The sequence below is a fragment of the Acipenser ruthenus genome, chromosome 6, assembly GCF_902713425.1.
Source record: "Acipenser ruthenus chromosome 6, fAciRut3.2 maternal haplotype, whole genome shotgun sequence".
Lineage (NCBI taxonomy): Eukaryota > Metazoa > Chordata > Actinopteri > Acipenseriformes > Acipenseridae > Acipenser > Acipenser ruthenus.
The window spans coordinates 42,064,402-42,079,664 of NC_081194.1; the positions used below are offsets into that span (position 1 = coordinate 42,064,402).

Genomic DNA, 15,263 nt, shown 5'->3' on the forward strand with positions numbered 1-15,263 from the left:
TCACCCAATGTTAATATACTGATGCACAAAATAAATGCAACACTTGGGTCTAATGGATTTAGCAAATATTTTAAACATCGATATCAAACAAAATAACAGAAAATGTGAACAAAAATACAGATCAAAGAATCATGATAAGTTTTCAGTATGAAACGTGACACACTGTCAAAATGAAAACATTACAAAGTTAGTATCGGGAATGACCTCCTTGAGCATTAACACAATCCTGGCAGCGTTGACGCATAGACCTGATCAGCCTCTGGATAGACTGCTGTGGGATGTTCCTTTGCCAATTGCAGCCAGCTGGTGAAGGTTTACTGGTCGCGGTTGTCTCCTGTAGATGGCACTGGCAATTTGGTCTCACAGATATTTTATAGGACTCAGGTCAGGAGAAAAAGCTGGCCATGGCAAGACCTTTCTTGAAGTCGTGCAATTGTAATCCTAGCACTGTGCGGTCTTGCATTGTCCTGCTGGAAAATCGACACTTCCGGATTAGCTTGCAGGAATTGAAAAACTGTTGCCTCAAGGACTTTGTCAATGTATCGCTGAGCAGTAAGGTTGCCCTCAATCTGCACCACACGCGTTCTTGTGTTAAAGGAGATTCCTCCCCACATCATCACACTTCCACCTCCCCATCGGTTGGCTTGAACAACGCAACAGTCAGCATAACGGTCCTGGGCCGGTGTGGTGACCCCCTGCCTTCCAGGAGGTGGTCTGTCCCTCACAGAGTTAGCTTCCTGGTTTCTGTGGACTAGTCTGCTGATTGTTGAAGCAGAACATCTCGTTCTCTGGGCAACTTCTTTCACAGACAGGCCACCTTCAATCATGCCGATAGCAACCAAGCGATCTCCATTTCTCAAGCAGGGCATGGTCGTATCTTTCGCTGTTCTTGCATTAATTAAAATCATGTCTTTTCAAATGGCTATTTATACAGATTCTTAATCAACTCATTTTGGCAATTATAACTCAACTTAATTACCAAACACTGAGCACCCGGCAGTTTTTTGAAATCACATGACTTGAACAATGCTACTCAAACAACATATCTATCTGCTCACTATTTAAAATGTAAATAACATTATGTATGTGCTCAATGAGCTTTTGATGTAAAACTTAGACTGTTGCGTTTTCATTGTGCATATATATATATATATATATATATATATATATATATATATATATATATATATATGTGTGTGTGTGTGTTACACTCATAGTCAGGATTCGGTCAATAACCATTTCGCAATTTGAGCACTGACAAATCATCAAAGAACGAAAGTAAAGGTTATTTAGAAAATACAGTTGTGAAATTAAAATGATCAAACAAGCAACAAACTTAACACAAAGGAAGAGACGAAACACAAAAGATGAGACAGCTTCTTTGCAATTTCATTATATTGCTTTACTCATAAGAAGCTGTCTCTTCTGTTGTGTTTCTTTCTTTGCTTGTTTGATATTTTACATTTCACAATTTGAGCAAAATAATTTGGTCAAACACTGAAATAACCTTTAATTTTGCTCTTCAATAATTTGTCAGTTGCTTCTGTTTTAATTCCGAGTTTTTTTCTAGAAATGTATATGACTAGTACTTGCACTATAGTTCTCAGTGTGCAAATCTGTAAGTAATTTGTGCCACCAAGTCAAAGTTATTCAGTTCAAGGTTATTGTAACTAGTGACCTTCAAATACTTGAATGGTCTTTCAGATACCTTGATGTCATACAGGTGTATACAATTCTAACGTCTAATTCTGTATTATCACCACACAAATCTGAGGACTTGATTCATTTTCTGAACAGTAAGTAAAATGTAAAGCCAGTAATCATGGTATTTGTTGTCCAGCAACCATGTTCCACCAAAAAAGGTATCCACCAGATGTATTGGTTTTGTTAAATCAAGGGTTCCGAACTTGATTCTGCCTCACCCATCCTTATTATTCCCTCAGATTCAATCTTCCCTGTGCTCAACTTTGCTGGCTGTTACGTCAACGGACAGATCTTGGCGCACGGTGACCACTGGAGAGAAGACGACTGCACTTTCTGCCAGTGCATCAGTGGGGATGCCCGCTGTGTGGCGGCAGCATGTGGCCATAGCTGCCTGAACCCTGTGGAAGTCCCTGGGGAGTGCTGTCCGGTGTGTGAAGGTAAGAATGGCTTAACTACCAGTGGAGAAAGGCTGGAAAAGTTTAAGGATATTGGAAATGTGCTAGTGGTAGCATTGTCCTTTTAACACTTAAGCTGGTGGCTTATTTGGTATTTCGCTTTGAAAGACTCTTTCTGGATGTAATTCTAATTTGTATCACTTGTGTGTTCTTTTTGGGTTCCTTGTTAACAAAAAGATAAGTTGAATCTAATAAAAGAGAACCAGAACAGCTCCATAAAACACTGTACTCGTTCAACCTTGCACATCTTCCTGAATTGTTGTTTCCCTTTCAAGTACGAAATGAAACCATTACCAAATAGGTGTTTACCTCCTAAAGACCCGAAACCTGAATATTCTATACCAAAGCTGTTCAGCCGAGCCTGTGACACTCACAGACCTCAGCGCCATTTTTCCTTTCAAGAACTAACCAGACAGGTGCTTCTTAGAGAAGTACTTGTTGCTTATAACTGTATCATTATGTTTTTACTTAAAATGAGCAATATTTATTTACGCTGTAATATATTTTTTAAAAAATGTATTACGCCTGTATTGTGCACTACGGCCTGTTTGTTACGTCCCACTGCATCCTTGTGCCCTGCATGAAGCCGTCGGCTTGAGTAGCCCCTTCCCAGGGATTAAGCAATGTAAGTCGGCTGACTTCTCTCTCCCCAGGCTGCAATAGCTCCAGCTGAAGATATTTTATTCTCGTTTTGGCTTCGGACAAAATTACAAGACACTTTCAATAATTAACCCTTAGCAGTCCATTTATTCAGCGAGTCTCAGGCGCGTCAGGTCCAATTTATTTTCACACGCGCAGTTTATTTTAGACACACTGTTTAAAAGTATTTTTTTCACAGTAAAAAAGACTGCATATCAATAGTACTATATCAATAGTACTGCCCCGCCCCACCCCTTGTTCGCTGTATTTTTCACATACCTCTTCATAGTCGTGCATAATGATCACTTGTTTTATCACCAAACTCCTCAATAATGCGATCCAAGTCATTATTTTATTACTGTAACATCTCAAAAAGCTCTGCAAATGTCCGTGATATTCTTTGAGCGCTGGATGTTTGTTTTTGGCCATGTTATCTCTGTAGTGCCGGGGCTATGTGTATTGCTGAGATCCGCCCCTTTTTTTTTATCTTCCGGCTTCTCTTGGCTCCCATCGGTCTCACTCGGCCATTGAATGGTTTTCTCAGCTTTTTCCGGAGAAAAAACAACTAGAGACCTGTGTTTTACGTCTTTTTGATGATGTCGGACAGGGTCCAACATCGGACCGGAAAGGGAAAATTGTAATGTCGGACCTGGTCTGACATGACCGCAAAGGGTTAAAGTAATTGTTATTACTGTATTTTGTATGAGAGAAATATTTTCTTTTCTCATTGTTTTTTTCTGTAATTTCAGAGGATTGGTACTTGCTAAATTATTGCATAAACATTTGGCGGCACCGGCCCTGTGTGTCCCCTTGGGGTCCCAGGGGGCCACGAGTGCAGATTTGCAGCGGAATGACATGCTGTCCATTGCCACCTCTGAAGACGTAGGCATATAGGAGCTGGCGTTCCCATCTGAGAAGATGGAGTCAGACAGCAAATCCCCTGCGGTTAATCTCTCCCTGTTGGCAGAGCTTACCACTGATCAAGACGGTCACTGCAGTCTTGCAAGTGCTCTGCCCTACAGCAGGTGAGACAAGGAAGTCCATCTTTGATGACGAGCCTACCACCTCTCCCATGTCCACCCCAGTACACCCGGACTTTCTTTTTTTTTTGTGATCAATTGTTTTTTTTATTTCTAATAACAGAGCCAAAGCATAAAAAAAACTAAAATAATATAAACTATTTACAATATTGCCAATGCTTGCACATTAAAATAATAAGAAAAAATAAATAAGAAAAAGTTACTACAATATTGTTATCTAAAAATAAAATTACATACAAAAAATAGAAGCTAGTATGAAGGTAGTGGAAAGGAAGCCCAAATCATTTAGACATCAGCGTAGCCAAATCGGCAGCAGTTGCACTCCATGCCTGTATGGTTGTCAGACGTGCCTTATTAATCCTGGCTGTGGAGCATTCCAAAAAAACAATGCTTCTAAAGTCCGAGAGCCAGGTAGCAATCATAGGAGGAGTAGGGTCTATCCAAAGCCGTAAAATAGACTTCTTGGCTGCAGTTAACCCTGCAAGAAGTATCCTACTCTGGTGTTGAGAAAGGCCCAGGGAGGAGTCATCATTCAATAGAAATACAACCGGATTTTTTATGATCTGAACCTCCGTCAGCTCAGTAATAGTTTGAGCTACACTGTCCCAGAACGCAGCCACAATCGGACATTCCCAAAACATGTGTAGGTATGAGCCCACTGCACCAGCCTGACAAACTGTACAGAGCGGACTAGGGGACCTTTTCATTTTAAAAAGTATGTATGGAGTAGCATATGCTTCATGGATAAGTTTAAAGTGTATTAATTGGTGAGCTGGGTTCTTGGAAGCTAAAAATGTATTGTTCCATACATTGTCCCAATCAGGAGAAAAACCCAGCTTTTCCATTTCACGCTCCCAAATTTTTGTAACTGGTAGAGTATTACATGCTTGTTTTAGCAAGTGTCCATAGATAGTTGAGACTGTCCCTCGTGAACAGGTGTCAATCAAAGGATCTGGACTTTTTTTTTTTTTTTTTTTTTTTTTAATTTAGTCGTTGCCAATTAGTTTTTTATTGTTTTCTCCCCAATTTGAAATGCCCAATTATTTTTAGACTCAGCTCACTGCTACCACCCCTTCGCTGACTCGGGAGGGGCGTAGATGAACACACGCTGTCCTCCGAAGCGACCTCACCCTCCCTCCCCCCGGACGACGTTCGGCCAATTGAGCGCCGCCCCCTGGGAGCTCCCGTCCACAGTCGGCTGTGGAATAGCCTGGACTCGAACCGGCGACGTCCAGGCTATAGAGCACATCCTGCACTCTAGCGAGTGCTTTTACTGGATGCGCCACTCGGGAGCCCCTCAGACTTTCTTTTTGAGATCCAGTCATCCTGGGGACACCCGGCTACAGCTCCTGCTATTTCCCAGTCTATGGACACCCTATGTAGGGTGCACGATATGGAGAAGCTAGGCCTGGCCCAATTTCTGATGGTAGAGGCTTCAATTGCCGCGCTGGTACAGGCGCCTAATTTAGCAGTCCTGTCCAAGGACACTATCTGCCCCAACAAACAGTGTCGGGTCTTGGAGGTGATCCTCAAGTGTGCCTATTCAGCAAGTGTGTTCACCGCACATATGGACAACTTTAAGAGCATTGTGGTAGCCTATCAGTCCTATTTGCTGAGGTTCTTCTCTGACAGCCACAGAGGCTTTACTGTAACTTCAGTCACAGACCCACAAGACGTTGCAGTTGTGTCTCAGGAGGTAGCAGCTCTGCTGCAAAAACAGTCTATTCGTATGATATACCTTATGGTGAAGAGCCAGCTCACACCTTCCCAGACAGCCTTCTATTTAGGAGTGTGCTTGGACTCCAGGTCCATGCTGTCCACTCTGTCGAACAGCAGAGTGCAGAAAATAGCTGTTTTACAGCTATTTTAGCTCAGAGCGCTCACAGTAGTGAAGTTCCAGAAACATCTGGGCTTGATGACAGCAGCTTCTCAGACCCTACCTTTGGGTATCCTGTGCATGTGCCCTCTGCAGGCTTGGTTCAACAGCAGGGTTTTCCAGCCCACATTGAAGTGCGACCGCCTATTGACAATGTCTTGCCGCTGTCTAAAGGCATACCCTTGGTGGAAACAGCCTGCCCATCTATAACTTGGTGTAGTGCTGGGCAGTGTCACCAGAAGGGAGGTCGTCACCACGGAAGCGTCTTGGCCTGGGCTTGGGTTCTGTGAATGGCAGGGGCGTGGAACTCCCCTTGGCAGGGTCTGCACATAAATGTTTTTGTGCTGCAGGCAGTTTGTTTGTTTACCTTTGTGAGTGTTTTTGTAGAGATTTTGTTTTGGCCATTGTGCCGTTTATTTTGTTAATGTGTTTTGTTCTGTGTTCTGTTTAGTTTTTTGTTATTCGTTTTATTTGTTGTGTTTTGTTATTTGTTTAAAATTGACTCAGTCTCCCCAGGAGCTCAGCCTTCTGGCAGGGCAATTTTTGAAAGGGGTTCAGGGGCTTTGGCCGCTTATGAAGGACATTGTTCCTCGCTGGAGGTTAAAAGTGGTGCTCAATGCACTTGAAGCCTCCATTTGAGCACATGCATTCAGCTGCGCTGAAATATTTATCACTCAAGCAACTGTTTGCTTACTGTCACCTTTGCAAAGTGGGTGAGCGAGATGCAGGCAGCCTGCTTAATTTTTACAGTGGCCAGGATAAAAGTTATGCTCCGTGTCAATCCTGCCTTTTGCTGAAGATAATCTCGCATTCCATGTCAATCACTCTGTGGAATTGGAGGCTTCCTTCAACCTCCTTTCCAGTCTGACAGAGAGCTGCAACTCCATTCCCTCTGCCCAGTGTGGGCCGTGATGTACTACCTTGACAGCACAAAATTTGTAGACAGTCTGAACAATAGCAAAGAGTCAGGACTGCCTATGAGCTGGCCAACTTGCCCCCTCCAGAAAGCTCACTGCCCATTCCTCCAGGGCATGATAACTTCAGGGGCTTTATTCCAGGGTGCATCTTTCAATGACATTTGCAATGCAGCGGTGTGGTTTACTCCCCATACCTTTACTAGGTTCTACTGACAGGTCGTGGATTCACCAAACCCTGGCTTTGGAACTAGTTTGTTAAGGGCAGCTTTGGAGTTGACCCTTACAACACAGACATATAGGCGAGTTTCTCCCTCAATTTTTAGCCCTAGCTACTTGTTACTGGGGTTCCTATGGTAATAAACAAGGTAGCCTCGGCTTAGCCTTGTAGCATTCCAGTCATTCTGCAATATTGCCCTTTCAACGGCTTTGGTATACTCACCCATTAGGTAATGGTTAGATTTCGTAGATATCATAACCCTGGTTCCCTGAAATAGAAATGTAACCATTAACCTTCAAGGTTGCTTCGTCCATGATTGCAGCAGGCTTGAAGGAAAAATTACGCTGAGGTCTGTGAACGCTGTCATTTTATGCTCTCGGGAGCTGGCCATGACTGCATCACAGGCTTGAATGAGCAGCTTTGCTGTAGAATATTCAGGTTTTGGGTCTTTAGGAGGTAAACACCCATTAGGTAATGGATACATTTATTTTTCACCTACCAAGGTTATGATAACGTTTTGTTTCGTGTGAAGTTTTTGTTTTGTACTGCTGCTGTTTTCAAGACAACTTTGGAAATTTAGACTTTCATTAGTCTCAAATATTCTCTTCCTAGAAAAATAGAAGTTACAAGTAAAAAGTAAAAATATGACTACCCATCAATGAGAATCTGCCAGTTGCTAGGTTACTGGTAATAACAAACTGTATGGATTTGATTGAAACAATATTTAATGGCTTACTGAGAGTGTAGTACTTGTGGTATACATAGGATAACTTATTATTGACTATTAGGTACAACATTTGTCTACCATGCTTTGTTTGTTGTAGGGTTCTCGCTCTGTCTCACTTAAAAATATATCATACTGGTCTTCTGGAAGGCAGATAAACCTGGCTTGTTCCAAAACTACCTGCTTTGTGCAAGACCATTAATTACATAATTAGTAATTTCGCAGACGCTTTTATCCAGAGACTTAGAGACTAGTAGGTGAACTATGCATCAACTGCTGCAGTCACTTACAATTGGACCTCAGGTTTTTCATCTATGCTATGTACAAACCATCTTAATTCAGTGCAGTAAATTCCTCTGAGACCCATTCTTATGCTATGCCTATATAACTGTACAATTTGAAACAGGACATTAAAATCTCTAACTAATTTTTTTAATTTGTGCATGTAACACCGCCTTTATGTTAACACAGCTGGCTCACCTTTCTATTTGTCACAGTGAAGGTTTGACCTTAAGGTCTGGCACTTTTACACAAGGGGCTTCGTGCAGTGATGCATTTACACTCACACTCAGGAAGACTGAAAGCAATGGGCCGGAATGGCATTCACTGTGACAACTGAAGTCTGCCCACATGGATGTTTGCCTTGCGGTTGAAGTTAAATTAAGCAAGAGTCAAATGAGAGATTATTTTATTTGCTCTGTCCATAAAATTGTTAGCGAACACCAATTGACTTGTGTAACATAATCGGTACTTACTGTTGCTGTATCCTGTGTATTCCAAATTGTTGCAAATTACATTTTTACCAGTTTCGATTTAGGGTTAGATTAATAACATTAAATATTATAAATTTAATTGGAAACAGCTCCCCAGTTAAAATCTAAAATTAAACATGTACGTGTGTATGTGTGTTGCACTATTTTTTAGCTGTATCTTTATAACCGCTCAACTAATTGTGATTAAAAAAAAATGCTATAGGCACCACATAGTGTAACACAATAAAGATCCTAGTGACCAGCATTTGTGTGCACGATAATGAAGGCTATGGGCCCTATGTGAAAACAAGTGCATAGGCACATTTTCAGAGAAGAATAAAATAGTTTTAAGTATAAAACACAAGAAACAATAATTTAACATACTTTCCTGCAAACAACTGTTTCTTGCTATTATTATGTGATTACATTATTTTGAACTCTCAAAAATGTATGTTACCTTAAATATATATCTTACAAAATCAGTATACTCAGAATTATTTACAATACTACAAATATTTGACTATTAGATGGGTGTATCTTATCCTAGCAGTAAAATATGACAATATTCCTTGTTTTAAAATTATTTGAAATTAAAGTATGTTTTATTCTAATATGTTTAATTTGGATATATAACACTAAACCCACAGCTTTAGATTAATAAATATATATATATGTATATATATATATATATATATATATATATATATATATATATATATATATATATATATATATAAATATATATATATATATATATATATATATATATATTATAGAGAGAGAGTGCTCACCCTTTATAACGCTGTAGTCAGGAGCCATAGTTAAGAGACCGTGCTGTTTGTGTTCCACCTTTTAACAAGACTACTAGTGTTACTGTAACAACATTATGGGGCAAATGGGAGCCATGACTGTACCGCCTTATAAACTGTTCCGCAGTATAAAGGGCTGCCTTATAAAGGGGGGGCACTGTTTATTAGAAATAAATACAAAATAAAAATGAAGGGTGTGTCCATGAATGAATTTGTTAGAAAATACATAAATAAGCATATAGATGTATTTAATTGTTTAATTCCTTTTAGTACTTTTATTTCAGCTAATTTATTGAAACCTCAGGCATGAAACATGATGTGCAATTCCTGCTGTGTGTGTGTGTGTGATGCAAAAAAAGAAAAGGGGGGAAAACAGGCCGTAGTTCCAGCATATTTATTAGTCATTTCCACAAATCTTGCTCAAGCAGCTCAGGACTGCATATCAGTATATCTAGACATTTTGCTAAAAAGAAAAGAAAGGACGTTTCTGAGTTAAACTATGGGGCTTGTATTTTTATAGTAATGAAGAAAATGGTATGGGATTTTAACTATGAGGGTGGAAAACATTTAGGCACTCATGGAATGATATGAATGTTTTCACAGAGAGCTAATGTAAACATCTACTGTATGGTTTGAAGGGACAATGTTAGTTAGCTTTGGACAGGGGAATAGATTTAAACAAGCACCTAACAGCTAACTGAAGCATAGCTATACAGATCACACTTAGGAGGCATACTCTTGATTTCCTCCCTTGGGGAAGAGTGCCAAGGGGTTGAGGTAATATCTAATTAATTCACAGTGGTAGCAGTTTTTTAAACTAGGTATTTAGTACCATTAAAATCCTGCAGGGCCACTGACATACTGTCTAGTCACCTTGTGCCCTGTGCTTTAATCTCACTGAAATTCATTGGAATGTAATTGATACATTTTAGTGATAAAGTATAGTATTCTATTAAGATTATAGCTGGATAAAAAGCCTGAATATACGTCTTCGAAACGAACATAGGAGATATTTTATTGAGGTATAAATTACAGTACCCTATGAATTTTTACTATTATACCAAAGGACGATATTGAAAAATGACTAGACAAATTTGAGAGAATAATATAAATACATTTTTAATCCTTGACCTCCTTGTTTTTGATTTTTTGTTCCTCAAATGTACTTAACAGTTGTTCTTTTCAGTGAGAGAAACAAAGTGGATGCCAGTGTTGCTGGATATATGCAAACGCTTGATGCTATGGAGGCTCATTTACATTTACCTGGATTTAGTGCTATAGTTTTATGGGCCAACAAACAAACTGTATGTTTCTGTTCTCATTGGCAAGAAACTTTTTCGCTTGGTACAGGTGCCTACCAATACATTTTAAACATGTTACATGTTATAGCCGTTAAATGCTAGAACAAAACACCTGCCAATACATTTTGACAGTACTGGGGTTGCATGCGCTGGTGCGTGAGTTTTAATTATAAATAAACGCTTTAAACAAACAAAACTGCACCCTTTTAGATGCTGCCCATTTTAATTTCCATCATACGTTTTTCTGTATTCACCACCCTTCTCTGAATTCGACGTGCATCTTTGTGGATTCGCCTGCACTACACTGACTTATCTTAGTGGGTTTTAATGTAACTTCAAAATTGCTGCTTTTATATTATTATGTGTATACTGTTGTTTAAATCTGTTATTTAAATGGTCTGATTGTTGCAGTAGTATGTGTGACATGCTATATAAATGTAGTGTGGTTTGTTCTTTTTTTCTGCTATGTACTGTACAGTGCTTTGCGATACTTTTGTATACAAATGCAATAATTAAAGAAATAAACGCATTGCGCTTCCTGTGAAAAAACTTTACGGGTTTAGATACTAAGGTAGGGTTGTCGTGTTTCGAGATGCCGGCGTAGCTTGCAGGGCCGCATACTGTGGTTTGCCAGTATTTCACCGCTGGACCCGATCCATGTAAAGCCCAGTTTTAAATATGCTTCGTCATATTTTCGGCTTCTGCGTTTTGCTGGAACCTCCGCTGCTGCCCTAACTTCGGTTTGTGTTGTACGTTTTTCTTCCTTTGTCACAAAATGATCAATTTCTCATTAAAGCTGTTTCTCACTGTAACCGCGCTGCTGATACTTTTTTTAAGTTTACTTGGGGGGGGGATGGGGAGGGAGGAACCATGTGACGTACGTGTGACTAAGGAACATTAGCACGTTAAACAAAAGCTTTTTGCGTTATTTTATTTTAGTTATTTTTAAATATAATACATTTAAAATATATAATAATTTGTAACTTTTTTCAAATCATCTAACCTCTCCAGAAAAAAAAAAAGGACACACAGCCCGTGCCTCCCTTGACACCTTGCCACGCCTCCCTTGGGAGGCATGCCCCATAGTTTGAGAACCGCTGACCCAGTTTATCCTTCGACCACATCCGGCACAGGCTTTCTCATACGCGTGGTCAACAGCCAGTTTGTCAATGATCACTTGTTGCTGACCATGCATTTTCATGATTTGATCTGGATGGGGCATGTTAACACCATTCAGGCTGTAAAACAATAATAACAATAAAACAGTGTTTAAAATAAACACAAAACATTACATTTAAATCATAGTAATATAAATAAACACAGGGGCAGGAGGTACCCCGTCACACAGCAGTGTCATTTTTCTGTGATTTTTCTGTGATTAACATGCAAATTAAAAAGAATGTTATCTTTTTTGACAGAATCCTTGTGAATGCCCAATTGAGTGTTTCCATTAAATTCAATTCTATTCAGCTTTGTTGGAAAAGCTATATCTCTCAAGTTTAGTATTGTGTTCTCTGTGTGTCACAGCAGTACAAGAAATAGGGCAGAGCTAGGTGTTACCTGGGGAAGAGGTATATATAATTGGGCACTCCAATTTTTTTTAATAAAAATTTTAAATAAATAAATAAATACATTAGGTAAACACAGCGTAATTTAACAAATGTGATTTAACTCAAAGACTTCCAGCTTCAGCTTTTCACTTCATGGATTTCATGCATTTTTTAACAAAGGTTTAAGTTAGGCTATTTGCATTTTCCTGCTGGTACCAGCACCTTTCATCAACAAATCTAAAAAGAAAGCAGCTTAAGTATGAACCCGTGGTTATCCCTACTGAGGGCTGTCACAATCAATCATGTATGTCTTGTCATAACTTTTTATTTATGTTATTAAAATTATTAAGGGATGTTAATATGACCGTATACATGCAGAAAGGTGCACGATGAGCTCCCGAAAATGCTGCCGGCTTAATGTTGAGACCTGCCAACGCCTTTTCATTTTATTTTATTTTTTGTCCGTAATGTTTGGTTTGGACTTTTATGAAAATGTCAGTATTAGTTATGTTGCGGTTTGGGAAAATCATAACAGTTGGGTTTACCTCAGAGTTTCCGATTGAAAGTTGGATGCATTTCTGGTAATACATCACTGTCACACAAAAAAGTCCCAAACGAAAAGAAGCCAAAAACGAATAGAAGCCAAAAATGTATTAAAGAATGGATGTTACGAATTAGATATTCTGTCCACATTATTTAATTTTTTCCTAAAATGAAGGATATTATGATGTGGGCTTCAGAAGCCAGCACAATCCATATCAGCATGTAGTCCTTTTATTTTAATATACAAAAGAGTAGTGGCATTAAGTTATGGAGACCATTGACGTTATGTTCTCAAAATCGTATTTTTAACACGTCATGTGTGACATAATGAAGTCCTAATGCATTTGAACATTCTTAGCCTCCGACTTTGGTTGACTATTGGCTTTCCCATTGACCCCTTGGATCAATTTATTAAAGATATTTTTGGAACATTATGATTTTTCCTTGGATTTTGGTTATGTTGTGGGAAAAAAAACAAACACTTAATGTGACTATTTCAGAATTTGTGTGTCAAGTACCACAGCATCTAGGACAATCATGACATTTTTATGTACAGACTTGGATCACGTAAAATGGGTACCTAAGGGCAATAATGATAGGGTCATATTTTGAAGGCAAATGTTTTAAGTACAAAGAAAAAATAATTATATAAAACTGAGTTGATTTGTATGTCTAATACGTTATCAGAAATAAGTTATCAAAAAATATATTCTTAGAGTATTCTTTTCATTTTTAACAGCCTGACAATTTTGTACGCTGTCCGCTGTAGTGCACTGGGGTTTGAGCTCTGTCCTCTAAATCACTGCAGGAAGACTGATTAAAAGAGTGCTCTGGTTTTTGTGTTCCGTACCACATCATGGATGGTTATTGCTATGTTACTTGTTTGACAATGTTGGCAATAAACAGTGCACTAGATCGGCCATTTTGAAAAGAGCTTTGAAACAGACTTTAAAGGTGTAAAAAGTTGTCAGGATGTTAATAATGAAAAGATAAATTACAGGTATGTTATTTAAACAGTTATAGCACCACGTGAGGATGTGTAATAATATTAGTGCTGGGACAAACACAGGATTTTCATGTTCGAATATTCACTCATCATTAAAATATTTGTTCGGATAGTTGTTTGTTTTCAAAAAGTAATAAAAGCCATTATATTGCTCGGAATGCAGGTAGAGACAGCATAGCAGCAGGGGCCGGGGGGCGTGGCCCCTGTGTGTGCCTTTAGTTTACAGCAAGACCTTACAATATGTAACAAGTTAGAGTAGAAAAATATCCCTGGAGTAAAGAATAATACGTTGTGTAGGCCTTACTTTACCCCAGTGAATTAACTTCAAAACAAAGGATGCTATATAGCAGTGCAAGTTAAACGTTGTTTTGTTTATTCCCAAAATAAATAAAGTTGACACCGCATTTTATTTATTTTTTACTTTTTTTTAATTCCTTGCATTTGCCATTTCTTTGCAGTAAACAGTGGCCATAGACATGTTTTCATAAATTAATAACATGAGGTTTACTTTTGCCTTTTTGTAGCTGAACAAGCAAATAAAAACTGAATTTTAACTTTAAACACTTCAAATATAACGAACGTGGAAATTGCATTGTAAAATGAAGGGGAACAAACTCACCGTTTTGGTTCTAGTTTATTACATTCTACATAACAGAAAGTTGCAACAAAAATATATAAAATCTATATAAAAATCACTACACAACATTTCCAGCAAGTTGAGCACTGTTTTAGCAAGGCATTTCAGAATGACGTGCTTGCCTTTTTTCTGTCCCTTGAGATTCTGACTCACGCTAAAGCAGCACAACACATTTTTGACCCAGATGGCACTCATAGAGATCACTATGCTTGCATGCACGCTCATAATCTGGTTTGTTTCCTTTTTGCTGTCTAAAACTTTTAAATAGAGAGCGCTGCTGTGTTGATCCTATGTTTTTTTATTATTATTTTTAATATTAACCTCACATTAATATCTGATTTTTGTATCCGAATACATGTAAAAAAAATAAATATTTGTTTGAATATTTACTGATTCCCATAGCAACATGTGCCCTGAGAATTCCGCTGTTTGGCATATATGATAATGCACATGTTTGATGTCTGTGTGATGTTCAATATACAAGAAAGCTGGCCCCAGACCTGGACAAACAGGTTTTGCTTATTTTCTGCAGGTAAGGCAAATACATTTATTAGGCTTCCAAGCCGTAGGCTGGGGAAGCCTATTGTTATTGTTATGTTTATTATTATCATTATTATTATTATTATTATTATTATTATTATTATTATTATTATTATTATTTTTCTTCCCAAACATCATTGCAGAGTTATGAAAACGCATACGTAAGTAGATGCCTATGGCTGGACAACCAGACTGGCGTCCCCGAATGAAAAAGTCACGTGGTTCGACCGCCATATTGGATTTCGTAGAAATTTTGGGAATTTTTCAAAACTCTTGCCTTAAAAAACAACTTAAGGTGGAACTGTGACAATGGCAGCAGATAGTGCAGCAATGGCCTATAAAAAACATATGTTCAATCGAGGTCGATTGAACAATTACTTTGCCCGCTACTCTGGATTGGCACCAAATATTCAACAATCTTCTTGTCTTATACCACAACGTCAATCGACACCTAAATTGGCACGCATATTCATGACCAGGTCCTTTCTACCGTTTGTAAAATCCATGCTTTTTCGCTAAAAAACATGGCCGCGGCGTGCAAATAACCGTTTCA

The 15,263-nt window shown here is 38.7% G+C and overlaps 1 protein-coding gene across 2 annotated transcripts in view; it reads left to right on the forward strand.

Moving 5' to 3' along the window:
* The window catches only part of crim1 (cysteine rich transmembrane BMP regulator 1 (chordin-like)), a 285,572-nt gene that overhangs the window by 169,268 nt on the left and 101,041 nt on the right, over positions 1 to 15,263 (forward strand). For both annotated transcript variants that reach the window (XM_059025390.1, XM_034017044.3), the window contains one exon: positions 1,944 to 2,141. In XM_059025390.1, coding sequence (XP_058881373.1) covers positions 1,944 to 2,141 — 198 coding nt within the window. The remainder of the gene's footprint in view (positions 1 to 1,943; positions 2,142 to 15,263) is intronic.